Source organism: Peromyscus californicus, unplaced genomic scaffold (genome assembly GCF_007827085.1).
Source record: "Peromyscus californicus insignis strain IS unplaced genomic scaffold, ASM782708v3 Scaffold_3__1_contigs__length_106647218, whole genome shotgun sequence".
Lineage (NCBI taxonomy): Eukaryota > Metazoa > Chordata > Mammalia > Rodentia > Cricetidae > Peromyscus > Peromyscus californicus.
Genome location: NW_026294551.1, coordinates 73791252 through 73806437, shown reverse-complemented (window position 1 = coordinate 73806437; position 15186 = coordinate 73791252). Strand labels below are relative to the sequence as shown.

The window sequence follows — 15186 nt, the reverse complement described above, 5'->3', positions numbered from 1 at the left end:
GTTTAACATCTTCTACATGCCCTGGATGAAAGTAACAGTAATCTAGCACTTGTCAATATTAGTAATGTTAACATGCTTAAGGGAAGACATGTCTTTTTAAACTCTGTGTTGTCTGGCACCCAGGAATTCTGAGCTTTTGAGGAACAAAGAGATGTGAAAGATTGTCACTGAATACAATAGATTCTAGAGAATATTGATGCAAGGAACTTTGGATTTGAGATATGAAAACAACTCCTCCTGGGAAGTCGAAAAATGGATTGATAAATTGAAAAGTTACCGTACATCCCAAGCACAATGATTCATGAAAAGAAACAAATTTGTTATAAATAATTTCCCCCTAAAAGGATGGAACACCACTCTTCTTAATCTTTTCCATGGCAGTGGTATGAGCGAGGCCTCCCACGTTGGCACACTGACCATTTACACTGAGCAGAAGGTCACAGATGTACAAGAGGGACAAACATGTGACCTCATCCTGGTTAGACCTGAGTCTTAATGGGCAGAAACTGTGCCTCATAGACTATGGAGAACAAAAGAGAAGACCGTAGAATACTACATGCACTTTTGCAGTCAGTAATTTTCATGTATTTTGCTTGACTTTAGAAGTTCTTGGAATCAAAACCAAACCCTTTACCACCTAGATGAACACCAGTCCTGCATTCGATTTTTCAAATGCAGTTTCCACATTAGTGAAAATGGATACAAATGTCAGTTCTATTAGGGAAGCAGGGTGTCAACTCTACTTTCAGAAAAGGAAGTATCAGATTCAAGGATTGACAAACTTGGCTAAAATTCTGGAATACACAAGCAACAGGACTAAGTAAGGTTCAAACAAATGTCCTATCATCCTAATGCACTTATCTCTGTGCTAATGAGAGAAAGATTATTTGGCAGATGGAACTGAGCAAATAAATGGAAATCCAAGTGCCTGGTTTAGGAAAACTAAGGGAATACCGGGAATGTTGTTTAAATTAGCATCCTTCATAGTGGACATTAAATTGCCCCCTGCTGTTTGTGCACATAAAAGGCTATGGATAGCTTCAATGACAGTTTAGGAGGGAGCTTCGTTTTGGTGGGCTTCTCAGATTGGCCTCAGCTGGAACTCTTCCTTTTTGTCTTTATTTCAATCTTCTACTCTCTAACTCTCTTTGGCAACACCGCCATCATTGCTCTCTCCCAAATGGACCTTCGATTACACACTCCCATGTACTTCTTCCTCTCCCACCTCTCCTTCCTGGACCTCTGCTACACCACCAGCACTGTGCCCCAACTCCTGATCAACCTTCATGGACTTGACAGGACCATCAGCTATGGAGGGTGTGTGGCCCAGCTGTTCATATCTCTCGCTCTGGGCTCTACTGAGTGTGTGCTCCTGGTGGTGATGGCCTTTGACCGCTATGCTGCTGTGTGTCGTCCCCTGTACTACATGACCATCATGCACCCCCTTCTCTGCCAGGCATTGGCGATTGCCTCATGGGTAGGAGGCTTCTTAAACTCTCTGATTCAGACAGGCCTCATGATGACCATGCCACTCTGTGGACACCAACTGAATCACTTCTTCTGTGAGATGCCTGTTCTCCTGAAGTTGGCCTGTGAGGACACGGGAGGAACAGAGGTCAAGATGTTTGTGGCCAGATCCATAATCTTGGTTTTCCCTGCAGCATTAATTCTTGGCTCCTATGCACAGATTGCCAGGGCAGTACTGAAGATCAAGTCAATGGCTGGACAGAGAAAAGCTTTTGGGACTTGTGGGTCCCACCTTGTGGTGGTCTCTATGTTTTATGGCTCAGCCATCTACACATACTTACAGCCCAAGGGCAGCTATTCTGAGAGCAAGGGGAAGTTTGTTGCTCTTTTTTATACTATCATCACCCCCATGCTCAACCCTCTGATTTACACCCTGAGGAACAAGGATGTGAAGGGGGCTCTGTGGAGGGTGCTAGGGAGAGGCACAGACTCGCGGTAGGGGAAGAAAATAGGGCCACTACAACTTTCTGTGATAGCTCTCATATCATTAAGTTCATCCTGTTCTGCTGACTAAGAAATATCCTTCAGCAAGTCTCAGAATTTTGTTCCTTTCCTCTTTGGGAGGTGAAAGTCAAGATCTCTTTAGCTTCTTTCTCTGTCAGTGTGTACAGTCCTTGGAAGAAGGGGATCAAAGCTGATTTAGCTTAAACATTGCACAGGAATGTTTGAGAAGATGGTCTATTCTCACCACATGGAAGACTAGCACAGGTGTTTAGGAATTTCTGAGTATGAGGGAAGACTTAATTGAATGAGACACCCCTTTTCCAAAGCCGGTGATTCCCATTGTATGTTGTGTAGATGGTACTTTGCCCATAGGTATAGAACATTGTTCATCACTGGTTTTCTAACTAGTTGGCTGCATCCTTCCATACATCACGGCTTAGATCACCTCTGCCTTTTTAGTTTTTTAGTGCCCACTATTACCAGAGGGGGAAAAAGGAGACTATGGCCTGATATACATCATCAGAAGAGAGTTTTAGACATGATGTCACTTCACTAATACTTAAAGAAAATAACAAAATCTGTGAAACAGCACCAAATAAGAAGAGCATCGAAGCCTTCTCAGATGGGCCCAATAGGTTTGTTTGTTGCCATGGTGAAGATATTTTTCATTGACAAGAGAAGAGAATAAAAATGATTATAAAAACAATAAGCATGGAGAAAGTGGTATAACAAAGAGAAAGAATGAAAGTAACCCTAGTAAATGCAGAGAGAGGAGTTAGTGTAGGCAGGACAGATGCAGCCTACAGATCCTACCACAACGGTTTCTTTTCAGGTACTTAAACGATGGTTTCAGATCAAAGAATAGATATCCTTGTAAATAAGCTTTAAAGTTTTAGTCATTTTTCTGGTTGGATAAAAAAGTCTTAATTCCAACAGCAATCGCTACTTAATCTTTGAAATATTTTTATACAAATAACTGTGAGAGCTACATATAATCACCAGTAATTCATGATTAAACTAAGCTTCAGAGTTTTTAAGTAACTTATCCACGTTCACATGACATGAGCCTGCAACACTTTTGTAAGCCCAAGCCAACCCAAACCATTGCCCGTATGCTTCTCTCTTTCTGTGAAAGGATTCCCCTCCCCATCACACTTTTTTTTTCAAGGTCCTGGGTATCCAAGCTTGCAAATCACCACACTAGAAAATGTGTCCCTGTGTCACTGAGATGTCCAGCCAGTCTCAAGAGTGAAAGCTTAAGAGTAGAGGAGTGAGCTTGGAAAGTTGGAAAGGAAACTAAATGGGAGCAGAAAGTGCATCACAAATTCTCCCTGCTCTGTTCTGACCTGGCTTCTGCATTCTCCCGAATTATGAACATTCTGCCATCAGTGTGCATGCTTTTGTTCTTTGTGTAAGGTGAATGTATAAAGCAATGTGATCATTGCTTCCATTTCTTGAACCTTTTGTGTCAAAAATCCATGCTGAAGAGTGTACTACATTGTCACACTTAGTACCTCAACATTTTAAATAGCTATAGTCCCTCTCCCCATCATTGCATTAGTTTTACTGATTAAGGCACTAAAGTTTAAGTAATTTTTGTATAACTTGCTTCAGGTTACCTAAGCATTAAATGAAGGGTCAGCATTTGGACCTGGCCTATTATACTTCTGATCCTACTTCCTTAGCTACTACTCAGCCATCCACACCTTTACACCTCTTTAACTCAAGATAATCACTAACCATATACCTGAAACAAATGCTTTCTTTTGCATCCTTTCATACTGTTTAAACAATTATGGCATATATACATACTTATAGAGAAAGGAGGACTAAATAAAGTTTTGTGACTAGTGCATTACTCTTTTATTTGACAGTCAGTAAAGAGAGATGATCATTAAAGATAGCATTACCCCAGGGAAGCAAGTGGTACAGCTGGGCACACATGGCCACTGCTTTTGCAATTTATGTCTTGTGGGATGCAGATGCTATCTCCATGGAAACCTCTAACCCCTGGGCAGCCATAGACCTTCTTATTCAAAACAGTGGCTAAATGATTTTTGCCACCAAGAGCAAAGCCATGTCATTTGCAGAAAAAAATGAATGAAACCTGAGATAATTATATTAAGAGAATTAAGCCAATCTTAGACAAATGTATGTATACATATATATGTTTGTTCTATATATGATCATACATATATAGGAGTGATAAACAAAATGAAAAGCTGACTATTAAAAATAACAAAATGAGGCCGGGCGGTGGTGGCGCACGCCTTTAATCCCAGCACTCGGGAAGCAGAACCAGGCGGATCTCTGTGAGTTTGAGGCCAGCCTGGGCTACCAAGTGAGTTCCAGGAAAGGCGCAAAGCTACACAGAGAAACCCTGTCTCGAATAACCAAAAAAAAAAAAAAAATGACAAACTCTTGTGTGATAGTTTGAATTTAATTGGCCTCCATAAGCTCATAGGTAGTGACATTATTAGGAGGTGTGGGCTTGTTAAAATAGGTGTGGCCCTGTTGAAGGAAATATAGCATTGTGGAGGCGGGCTTTGAGGTCTCTTTTTCTTAAGCTTCTCTCAGTGTCACAGACCACTTTCTGTTGCCTTCTGATCAAGATGTAGCCAGCAAATGTCTGCCTGCATGCTGATATGCTCTACATCATGATGAAATGGAGTGTAAGCCCTTCTGAACTGTATGCCTCCACAATTAAATGGTTATGGTGTCTCTTCATAGCAATAGAAACCCTAACTAAGACACCTTGGCTAGAAAAAAAAAAAGAAAGAGAAGACTGAACAATTAATACCATTGCAGCAGACACCGTGAAAATGCACAGACCACTGGAGATCTCTCTGAGAAACAGTAAACCAATGAGTTCGATGACACAGACAAAATGGACAAGCTTAGCAAGACTGAATCATAAAGAAATGTAAAGCTTCAATGGAATCATCACAATCATTAAGATTAAATAAGTGATTTAAAAAGCATCTCACCAAAGAAATACCCAGTACCAGATGACTTCATTGTTGAATTCTACCAAGCTTATAACAAACCACTATCAAAACTTTCTTGATTATTATCAGGGGAAAATAAATAAATAAATAAATAAATAAATCTTTTTAAAAGAGTATTAAGTCAGGGGCTGGAAAGATGGCTCAGCAGTTGAGAGCACTGGCTGCTCTTCCAGTTGACCTGGGTTTGATTGCCAGCACCTACATGGCAGCTCCCAGCCATTTGCAGCTCTAATTCTAGTGAATTCAGTGCCCTCTTCTGGCCTCTGCTGGCACTTTTCACACATGACGCACCAGCAAACATGCAGGCGAAACACCTATATACACCAAATAAAATTAAATAAATTAAGTATTTTTAAAAGACTACTAAGTCACTTTATTCTGAATTGTATACTTTTTTCCTGTTTCCTAGCTGATATATGTGAGCTTCTCTTTTCCTTTGAATATGAACTTCCTTGAATCAAAGATCATATTCTTGTTCTCCTTTCAGTCGAAATGAAGGCCTAAAAATTAATACGATACTAATACTATCACTGAGAGACTATCTGCCATATACAGGAGTTCACAAGCAGTGATTCAAGGTAGGTCATGGTAACTTCATCTTAAAGGTGGGGAAACTAAGGCTCAAGCATGTCAGATCACAAGGCTAGTAATGGCAAAGCTATTTCCTTAAGTCATATTATGGTTCTTTAAGTGACTATAGGTAACTGTGCATTGACTTTTTTATTTCCCATAGTATGAAAGAGTATTATTTTTCAGTACATTATTTTTGGGGTTTTTTTTTCAAGATTCAGTATATTATGTTAAGTAAGTGTATGAAGTTGTAAGATTATTATAAATAAAAACAAGACACAAAACAATGAATATTAATATATTACACATCTTACAGAAAAATGAAAGTATTGTACTCCCCAGCAAAAGTAATGAGTTGGATCCATTCCTGTTTGTAAACATATCTGGGAATTTATGAGCACTACAGGAAGGGTACAACGAAGAAACAGATTTGAAGTGTCGTGAACATGGCAGTGCCTCAAGTGAGACATGGCATGTGGTCTGATTGGTGAAGGTCTAGTAGAACTGCCATCAAAGGAGGGAGGTAGAATGTATCTCAGACTACAGAGTCCTACGATCAAGTAAGAAGTTGTATTTTGAGAACAATTAGTAAGGCAAATTAGCCTGGCAGAGCGTGGGGAATAGAGAGAACTGAGAAATTGCAGGGCCAATCTTAGAGGGCCATTCTGCTAATTATAAGTAGTGCGATGGATCCCAGCAGTCTCCAAAACCACATACATTTGTCAACTCATTCTCCTTACCATTGTCGCCAAAGAATGTGTGTATGAATACACAGTCAAGAAATGGTGTCACACTATGCCAGCCTAGTTTTGAGATCAGAAGGAGGCTGATGGCTCTCCATCTTCAGGGCTCTCATCTCTAAGGTCTGGAGCATCAGCATTGTGTGCTGCTGAGGGAAGATCATTTACTATCATGATTTCTCTGAGACAGAAGTTCTGACCCGAGTTCTTCCAAACCGACTTTCAGACATCAGTAGCTGTCACCAGTCTCTGGTGGGCATCATTTCTCCTTTTCAGTCAACAGAATTGTTGAAAGTTTTGAACTCCAGGTAAGTGCTGACTGGGTGAGCTCCTTAGGTTACACAGTTAAAATACAGAAAATAAGAGACGTTACACTGGGCAATTAACACTTAGAATTCCCTTCTGTAGCAGATAATATGATACCAAAACTTTGATAGCCAAGGAAATTCCAAACACCAGATCCAAAAGACAAAGAATAGAGGTCCTGTCAGGGTTATTGAAATAAATCAAGAAATTCTTAGAGCAGTAGACAACAGGAGGGAACCTCTTCCAGATTGAGCCACTCACAATGAAAATAAGCAATGTGTTACTTCAGTCTTTGAATGTTGATTATGTTGACTTCAATCTACATGCTTTCTTGGTCTTATAGTAGACATTTCTATGGGTTCCTACTGGATATTTGATAGACATGTCTTGCAGCAGACTTTCCTAAAGACTCTAGGAATACTATAGGCAGCCCTGTGCTCTATAGTGCAGAGGGAATGGCACCCAGATCAGACAGTGACTAACTTTGTAGCACAGCAGTTAGGAATAGAGAATGGTTTGAAGGATGTTTTGATCCCTACTTAACCACTCCAAGACAAACAAGGTCAAACAACAAAGTTGGTTAGGAAGGAATTTGTGGAACCACATTTGCTCAGAGAAAAGATGAAATTTCATAGCTAGATCACAGTTTCAGTATAGTTCAACAACATCATTTACTAAATAGAATTGGCTGAAGGGTGTAGAACTGCATCCTGTAAGAAAAAAATTTAAACGTGGTTGTTGACCAAGAAGTTTGCTATTTTTAAAGATCATGTATAGATGCACTGAAAATACACTTCTGCCTAGTCTTATTGTATCTTGTTATGCCATGTTTGGTTGATATCCCTGGGAAGCCTGCTCCTTTCTGAAGGGAAATGAAGGAGGAGCAGATCTGGGGGAGAGGGGAGGGGAGGGGTACTGGGAGAAGTAGCGGGGAGGGGAAACTGGTCAGGATGTATTGTATGAGAGAAGAATAAATAAAAAGAGAGAAAGAAGGAAGGAAGGAAGGAAGGAAGGAAGGAAGGAAGGAAGGAAGGAAGGAAGGAAGACAGAAAGAAAGAAAGAAAGAAAGAAAGAAAGAAAGAAAGAAAGAAAGAAAGAAAGAAAGAAAGGGAAGGAAGGAAGGAAGGAAGGAAGGAAGGAAGGAAGGAAGGAAGGAAGGAAGGAAGGAAGGAAGGAAGGAGAGAAAAGGAAAAATACATATAAGGATTTCAACCCAGGTAATCACCGGTTTTTGTAATATAACTCAGAATTCTGTGTGCCAAATAGATCAGTGGCAGGAGAGAACATTTTTTAAATATAAGTAAAAGTATAAAAGTAGAGACCACTAGTTCTGATTGGAACACACCAAACCACCAACACAATCTTTGATCTATGCAGAAACATTTTGTCATATCCTGGACAGGCATCTTGCACCCTTTGAGAGAGCAGAAGCTTTAAAGTTGCCTGAATATCACTTCCCTTCCAGGCAAGCTGCTTTTAGAAACCTTCACTCTTTTTTCAAGTGTTCTTGGAGAGTGACATTTGTCTTCCTGTAATGTATCAGTTGTTCTGTGTTGTGCCTGTAGGAAAAGAGCAAGGCAAATTCATGGCTTTTCTACAGGACATATCTTTACTCTTTTCTACTAATGATCACACTTATCTTTAAACATTCCCTTTTCAGGTTCTAATGCTTAGTTAGGAACACCTGTTTCCCAGGAACAGTGTTTAAAAATGGTTTCTCAATTTTACTATGCTTTGATTCTAGATGTTCAGTCGATGTCCTACTCTGTGTACTGCCAAGAACTTGTATAACAGTTGATATTTTGTCTAATATGTTCAGACCATCCACTAAATAATAACTGTAACATCTGGTGATGGCTAGGATTAGTGCATACATTATTTGGAGCTGGTTACGTTTGCTTAGGATCACTTCCACTTTCAACAATCAACAGGACAAGATACTTTCAAGCAATGACCTCAGCTTGAGGAATAGAACACAGGGAAACTTCCAAGCTGCATCCATTTTCCTCAGTATTTGGAGACTCATCAGCTAGGAGGAGATCTTCGTACATCTGCATGCTTTTCATTGTATCCTCCTCACCAGCTCTCACCCACATGCAGTGGGAGGCTCATTTCTGCCCAGTCCCTGACCACAGTCAAAACATATCTGGCTCATAATATAGAATTAGAAAAAGATGTTCAACAACTAAGCACAGCTCATAAGAACTCACAGAGACTGAAGCAGCAATAATCACAGCGCCTACATAGGTCTGCACCAGGTCCTCTGCATATATGCTGTAGCTTTCAGTTAGTACTTTTATGGAATTCCTGAGTGTGTAAATGAGTGGGTCTCTGATTCTTGTGCCTTCTCTCAGGGCTTTTATTTTTCTGTTGGCTTGGCTTGTCTAACTTCCATATGATGATTTCATTTTATCTTATTATGTTTCATTTTGTTATGTTTGGTTGTTATCTCTTAGAAACCTGGGCTTTTCTAATGAAAGACATGAGGATCTGGATGGGAGAGGAGGTAGGGAGGAATGTGGAGGAGGAGAGGGAGGGGAAACTGTATTCTGATTATATTTTATGAGAGAAAAATCTAAGTTTAATAAAAGGGGGAAAGAAATGATGTTTGAGATATACTAGAGGCCAAATTTGTGTCCATGTGATCAGTAAATTGCAGTTACTGTTCAAGAATGGAAATGTTTCTCAGGGGGTAATTTTATTTACACCTTTGATTATCTTGATTATTAAATATGAGCATAAGTCAGACCCCGGCTACTGACCACAAGGGAGAGTGGAGTGGGAAAAATGTTTGAAAGATTAAAAAGGTGTCATAACTCCAGCAATTGAATCCTTCTCCCCTCTGCACCCCCCAAACCACTCTTCCTCTGTTTCTGTTCAGAAAGGGGTAGGCCATCCATGGGTATCATCAAAGCATGGCATATCAAGTTGCAGTAGGACTAAGCTCCTCCCCTTGTATTAAGGCTGGACAAGGCAACCCAGTATGAAGAATAGGTCGCCAAAAGCCAACCAAAGCATTAGAGACAGCCTCTGTTCCCACCGTTAGGGGTCCCACAAGATGATTAAGCTACACAATTGTCACATATATGTAAAGGGCCTAGGTAAGTCCCATGTAGACTCCTTAGTTGTTGGTTCAGACTCTGTGAGCACCTATGAGGGCTGGTTAGTTGTTTCTGTGGGTTTTCTTGGGATGTCCTTGACTGGTTTGTACAATCCCTCTTCCCCCTCTTCATCAGGATTTCCTGAGCTCTGTCCAGTGTTTAGCAGTGGTTCTCTGCATCTGTTTCCATCAGTTACTGGATGAAAGCTCTTTGATGACAATGTATGAGTATAGTCACCAATGAGTATAGCAGAATATCATTAGGCATCATTATGTTGACATTGTTTTCTCCAGTCATGTTTGGTTCTATCCTCGGTCTCTGGACCATCCAGCCTCTGGGGTCCTGGCACTCCAGGCAGTGCCAGGAGTGGGCTCACCCTCATGGTATGGGTCTGAGGCTGAATCAGTCACTGGTTGACCACTCCCACAATCTCTGTGCCACCCTTACCCCAACACACACGGACCTTCATGTAGATACAAGTTGGATGTCTGTTTCACTTTACTTTTCTCCAAACAACTTCTGTTATTATTTCTTAAAGGGTAAATTATTCAGAAGCAAACTCTTTATTGTTTAGCATAGAAACTATTTATTTTTGTGCATTTTTCTTGTCAAATGTTCATTTTTCTTACAATGATTAAAGTAGATATTATTTTAGAGGAGTTTAAGTCATAGCAGTGTTGTATGGAAATTGCTCATTTATTTTCTGTCCCCTCCCCCGACATGCATAGCCTTTCAGATTATCAACAGCCTGAACTACAGTACCCCATTGGTCACAGTGGAAGAATGTACCTAGAGACATCATTATTGTTCACGCTCCACAGTGCGTTTCACTGTCATTGGTTTTTGTGTTTGCTATAATACATAAAAAAAATGCCAAGAGCAATATCAAAGTTCCCCATGTTCAGTTAATATTTACATATGATGTGGGATATGGGTCTCTCTCTATCCTTCTGCATGTATATATCCAGTTTCCCTGGGACAAAGAAATGAAAGGCAACCTCTGCTTTTGAGAGACTTGATAATATGAACATAATACCCTCAATACACAAGCAACAGCAGAAAAGTGTCAGAACTGATGAAAGAGCTGACCTAACTTACAAGATACAAATACATTAAAAAAGAAACTATCTCCAAAGTCACCCAACTATCAGAGAAAAAATATAATGCCACTGTTTCATGCACAATAGAATAAAAAGAACAAAGTATCTTGGGATAAAACCAAATGAACAGGTAAAAGACCTGCATATAGATACCATAAAACCTTACAGTTCTTTTTGTAATTTTACCTCAGCAAATGAGCTTTTAAAAGAACCAACTTTTTAATACCTTTCCTCCCTTTTAGTATATGAAAGTGTGTAGCTGATCTAGTTTCTTAGGGGAAAATTAATTCCTACTGACTTTGTAGTGAGAGTCTAATGTTTTACTCAACAAATTTTATTTAAAATTGCTATGCCATGAAAGAAAGTGATATTAATGTATCATCTTTTTCTTAGACAGCAAAAGAAGCCACCAGCATTTGTCTTTACATTCACTGTATTCTCTACTGATGAAGAGTCACACCGTGTAGAGGCACAAAGGCATATTTAAAAGAGAGAAAGAAACTGTTTAAGGAAGATAGGTCTGGTGAGAAGGGAGCATCTTGTCACAGGGGAGATGATGAGAAGTGAGAAAATATTCATGATGGGGAGACTCATCATAAGAAACTTATTTGTGGTTGTATTTTTTTGTGATGTAGCTACAGGCTCTAAATCCTTCATGGCAGATGATGACTGGTCGTGGACAGGGCCTCAGAGACCGTTACACTACCCATACACACTTAATTGCAGAAAAATGAGCAGCCAGAGTGAAACCTCTGAAGTCATCCTGGGGACTCCTTCCTCCTCTTCTGCTGAAACACTTTGCTCATAGACTATGCAAAGGAGCAAATGAGAATAACAGTGCTGGGGGTTCTTTCATAAGAATTTAACAGCAGATTCCACACTGGTGCTCCTGGATCCTCAAGTCAAGACTGTGAGGAAGGCAGCACATCCCTACAGGGTTGAAAATATGCTATCTAGAGCACTAGGTGGCCAGAATTAAGACACAAATCAAACAGGCAGAAGGAATATGATTCAAGCAAAGGCCACATGACTACTACTCCAATCATCTCTTCCCTGGGTAAGAATAGAATTAAGAATAGAAAATTCAGGCATGGAGAGTAGAGCTGCATTGAATAATTAAGTATAATATGGAGCCTAGGACTCTGGGGTGTATATAGAACATTGTGGAATAATGCTTTAATTCTTGTTCTTTGCAGTGTAATTTTTTTTTTTACTTCAAAAGCCCTAAACCCATCAATACCAACAGCTAGACTCAGCCACGAATAGCAACAGGCCAACTGAAGATAAGGAACAGCGAGATGCAGAGTAAGTGTAGTGAGTCAGTGCATACTGAGAAGAGGATCAGACAAAGGAATCCAGTGACCACATGTTTATCTGTAGGGTACAAATATCTCGAGACTGGGGTCTAAATTGAGAAAGATGTGGGCCAAGAAGATCACATTATTAAGCAAGCCAAGTCAAGGTGTGGTCCAGCTATCATTGTCTCAGCTCTAGTCCCGCAATGTGAGCCCATAAATTGTTAATCTGCCAATAATGGTCTTCTTGGGAGATCAGTGTGAGTATAAATGTAGTGTCATCATTGTAGATAATATTTCACATTTTGGAGATAGTCTTTCATGTCTTTGCTGCTCTTGGAATCCAAGCTGACTAGAAGTTTAAAACAAGGATTCCCTCTGTCTCCAGCCTATGCAACCTGTGCAGAGTCAACAGGTGAAGGAGAGAGAGCAGAATGGTGGCAAACATGCAAGGCTTTCATCCAGCTTTAATTGCTTTGTGGAGCAAAGTGAGAAATCAACTCACTTCAGCAAAAGGAGCATCTCAGTGCCTTTTACAATAAGAATCATTCCATTGTCTTCTGAAGTTTGTGAGAGTAGGGGGCTATGGGTAGTTTCAATCTCAGCTTAGAAGGCTTCATATTGGTAGGCTTCTCGGATTAGCCTTAACTAGAATTTATCCTCCTCATCTTCATTTCCGTTTTCTACCCTCTAAGCCTCGGTGGCAACACCACCATCATTGCCCTCACTCACTGAACCTTCAACAGCGAGCATCCATGTGCTTCTTCCTTGAGCACCTCTCCTTCCCAGACTTCTGCTTCACCGGTAGCACTGTGCCCCAGCTCCTGATCAACCTTTCCCAAGTTGATCAGACTATCAGCTATGCTGGGTGTGTAGCTCAGCTCTTCATAGCACTATGGCTGGGTGTAACTGATTATGTGCTCCTTGTGACTATGGCTTTCATCGCCACAGTGTGCATCACTGATAGTAGGAAACCAATCTGGTTCCTATCAGATGATGTGCTGCACAGTGGAGTCAATCCACTGTAGATAATTGGGTGATAATCTACCCTGCTTGTAGGTCCTGCAGTTCGTGGAATCCAACCTGACTGCAGGTTTAGAACAAGGACTCTTTGGGTCTTCAGCCTGTGGCACCTAGGCAGAGAGTCAACAGGAGATAGACCAGAAGGAAGGCAGACGTGTCAGGATTCCTACAGCTTTGAGTGACTCTGTGGGCTCAAGTGACTTCAGAGCGCCTCCTATGATAGCAAGCTTTGAATTGTTTCTGTTTTGTGAGGCTGAAGGGCTATGGACAGTTTCAACACCAGCCTGGAAGGTGGCTTCATTTTAATGGGCTTCTCAGATTGGCCTCAACTGGAGCACATCTTTTTTATCTTCATTTTAATTTTCTACTTCCTAACCATCTTTGGCAACTCCACCATCATCACAATCTCACGAATGGATCGTCGGCTGCAAACGCCAATGTACTTCTTCCTCAACAACCTCTCTTTCCTGGACCTCTGCTACACCACCAGCACTGTGCCTCAGCTTCTTGTCAATATTTCTGGACTTGACAAGACCATGAGCTATGCTGGGTGCATGACCCAGTTCTTCACAGTGCTCTTGCTGGGGGGAACTGAGTGTGTGCTCCTCGTGGTAATGGCTTTCGACCGCTATGCCGCTGTGTGCCATCCACTACACTACACTAGCATTATGCACCCCCTTCTCTGCCAGGCATTGGCCATCTCCTCCTGGGTGGGAGGCCTTGCCATCTCCCTGACTCAGACAGGCCTCATCATGACCATACCTCTCTGTGGCCGTCACCTGAACCACTTCTTCTGTGATATGCTTGTTCTCCTGAAGCTGGCTTGTGAGGACACAGAGGGAATAGAGGACAACTTGTTTGTGGCTGGAGTCATAATGTTGGCCTGTCCTGTAACACTAATTCTAGGGACCTATGCACACATTGCTCATGTGGTGCTGAAGATTAAGTCAGTGGCTGGGCGCAGAAGGGCTCTGGGGACTTGTGGGTCCCACATCATGGTGGTTTGCCTCTTTTATGGCTCAGCCATGTACACATATCTCCAACCTGTCCATGGGTATGCTGAGAGTGAAGGAAAGTTTGTTGCCCTTTTTTATACTATAGTTACTCCTATGCTGAACCCTCTGATTTATACCCTGAGAAACAAGGATGTGAAGGGGGCTCTGTGGAAGGTGCTTGGGAAGTGAATAGACTAGGAATAAGAGGAGAAAGGTGTCTGGATAAAATATTGTATAATATCTCTCACACTGTCAAGAATTCTGTGCCCAACATACTTTCCCTTAGAAGTGAGACAAAGAATTTTGTGGAATGGGGGAAAGTCTGACTGAATATATTTCCATAGGGACTTTCAAACAAGAATTGTATTTTTTTAATGGTGTTTTTCAAATTGAGGAAAAATAGACATAGCTAAGAATAATTATAAAATTTCAGAATGCTCTAGTATCATGAACAGTACATAAGCCACCCACATCTCTATAAAGACTAAAACACAAAACAACTAAAAAGAAATACCACACTAAGAAATAAGCAGTATAAAATACGTAAATTACAGTAGGAAAGATTCAAAATGTGTGTTGTTTTATGTTAGTATATTTCCTTTCATTTTTCTTATCTTCATGTTTATGTCATGTTACTCTCCCATCAGAATATTTGTCCTAATCAAAAGATGTTTCTTAAGGTTCATGGTAACTAACCACAAACTTGTAGTACAAAAACTTCTGAAGATAATAAACACTCACAACTACAGGAAATCACTGAAGAACAAGTGTGAACATGAGAGACAGAGAGAGAAGAGAACTATAATACAAGACAGTTATAAATGCTTATCTGTAGTTACTGTTGTTACTAATGACTTATTGGATGCTTATTATTGAATGGACAAAAATAAATATTTAAGAGATCCAAACATATATTTCTTTGAGAAACTTGCTTCTTCTAAGAACATGAGAAGTAAGAGGAAGACTAAGGTATTTCATGCACATCAGGCATGGTGGCATATGCATGTGATCCCAGCATATGAGTGGCTGAGATGGGAAAACAGAAAATGCAAGAATATGCCTCCAGAAATGAAAAAG

At 40.6% G+C, this 15186-nt stretch overlaps 2 protein-coding genes across 2 annotated transcripts; both read left to right on the top strand.

Annotated features, from left to right (window-relative positions):
* The first annotated feature begins 1030 nt into the window (after positions 1-1030).
* Positions 1031-1966, top strand: LOC128122264 (olfactory receptor 10-like). Its single transcript, XM_052757669.1, has one exon. The coding sequence runs from the start codon at positions 1031-1033 to the stop codon at positions 1964-1966; it is 936 nt and encodes a 311-aa protein (XP_052613629.1).
* Positions 1967-13377: 11411 nt separating this feature from the next.
* LOC128122528 (olfactory receptor 10-like) lies at positions 13378-14298 on the top strand. The gene has a single exon (XM_052758157.1). The coding sequence runs from the start codon at positions 13378-13380 to the stop codon at positions 14296-14298; it is 921 nt and encodes a 306-aa protein (XP_052614117.1).
* Positions 14299-15186: the final 888 nt, after the last annotated feature.

Excerpts from the sequence above, each read along its gene's own strand:
- LOC128122528 (XM_052758157.1), top strand. The coding sequence starts at position 13,378 with ATGGACAGTTTCAACACCAGCCTGGAAGGTGGCTTCATTTTAATGGGC.
- LOC128122264 (XM_052757669.1), top strand. The coding sequence starts at position 1,031 with ATGGATAGCTTCAATGACAGTTTAGGAGGGAGCTTCGTTTTGGTGGGC.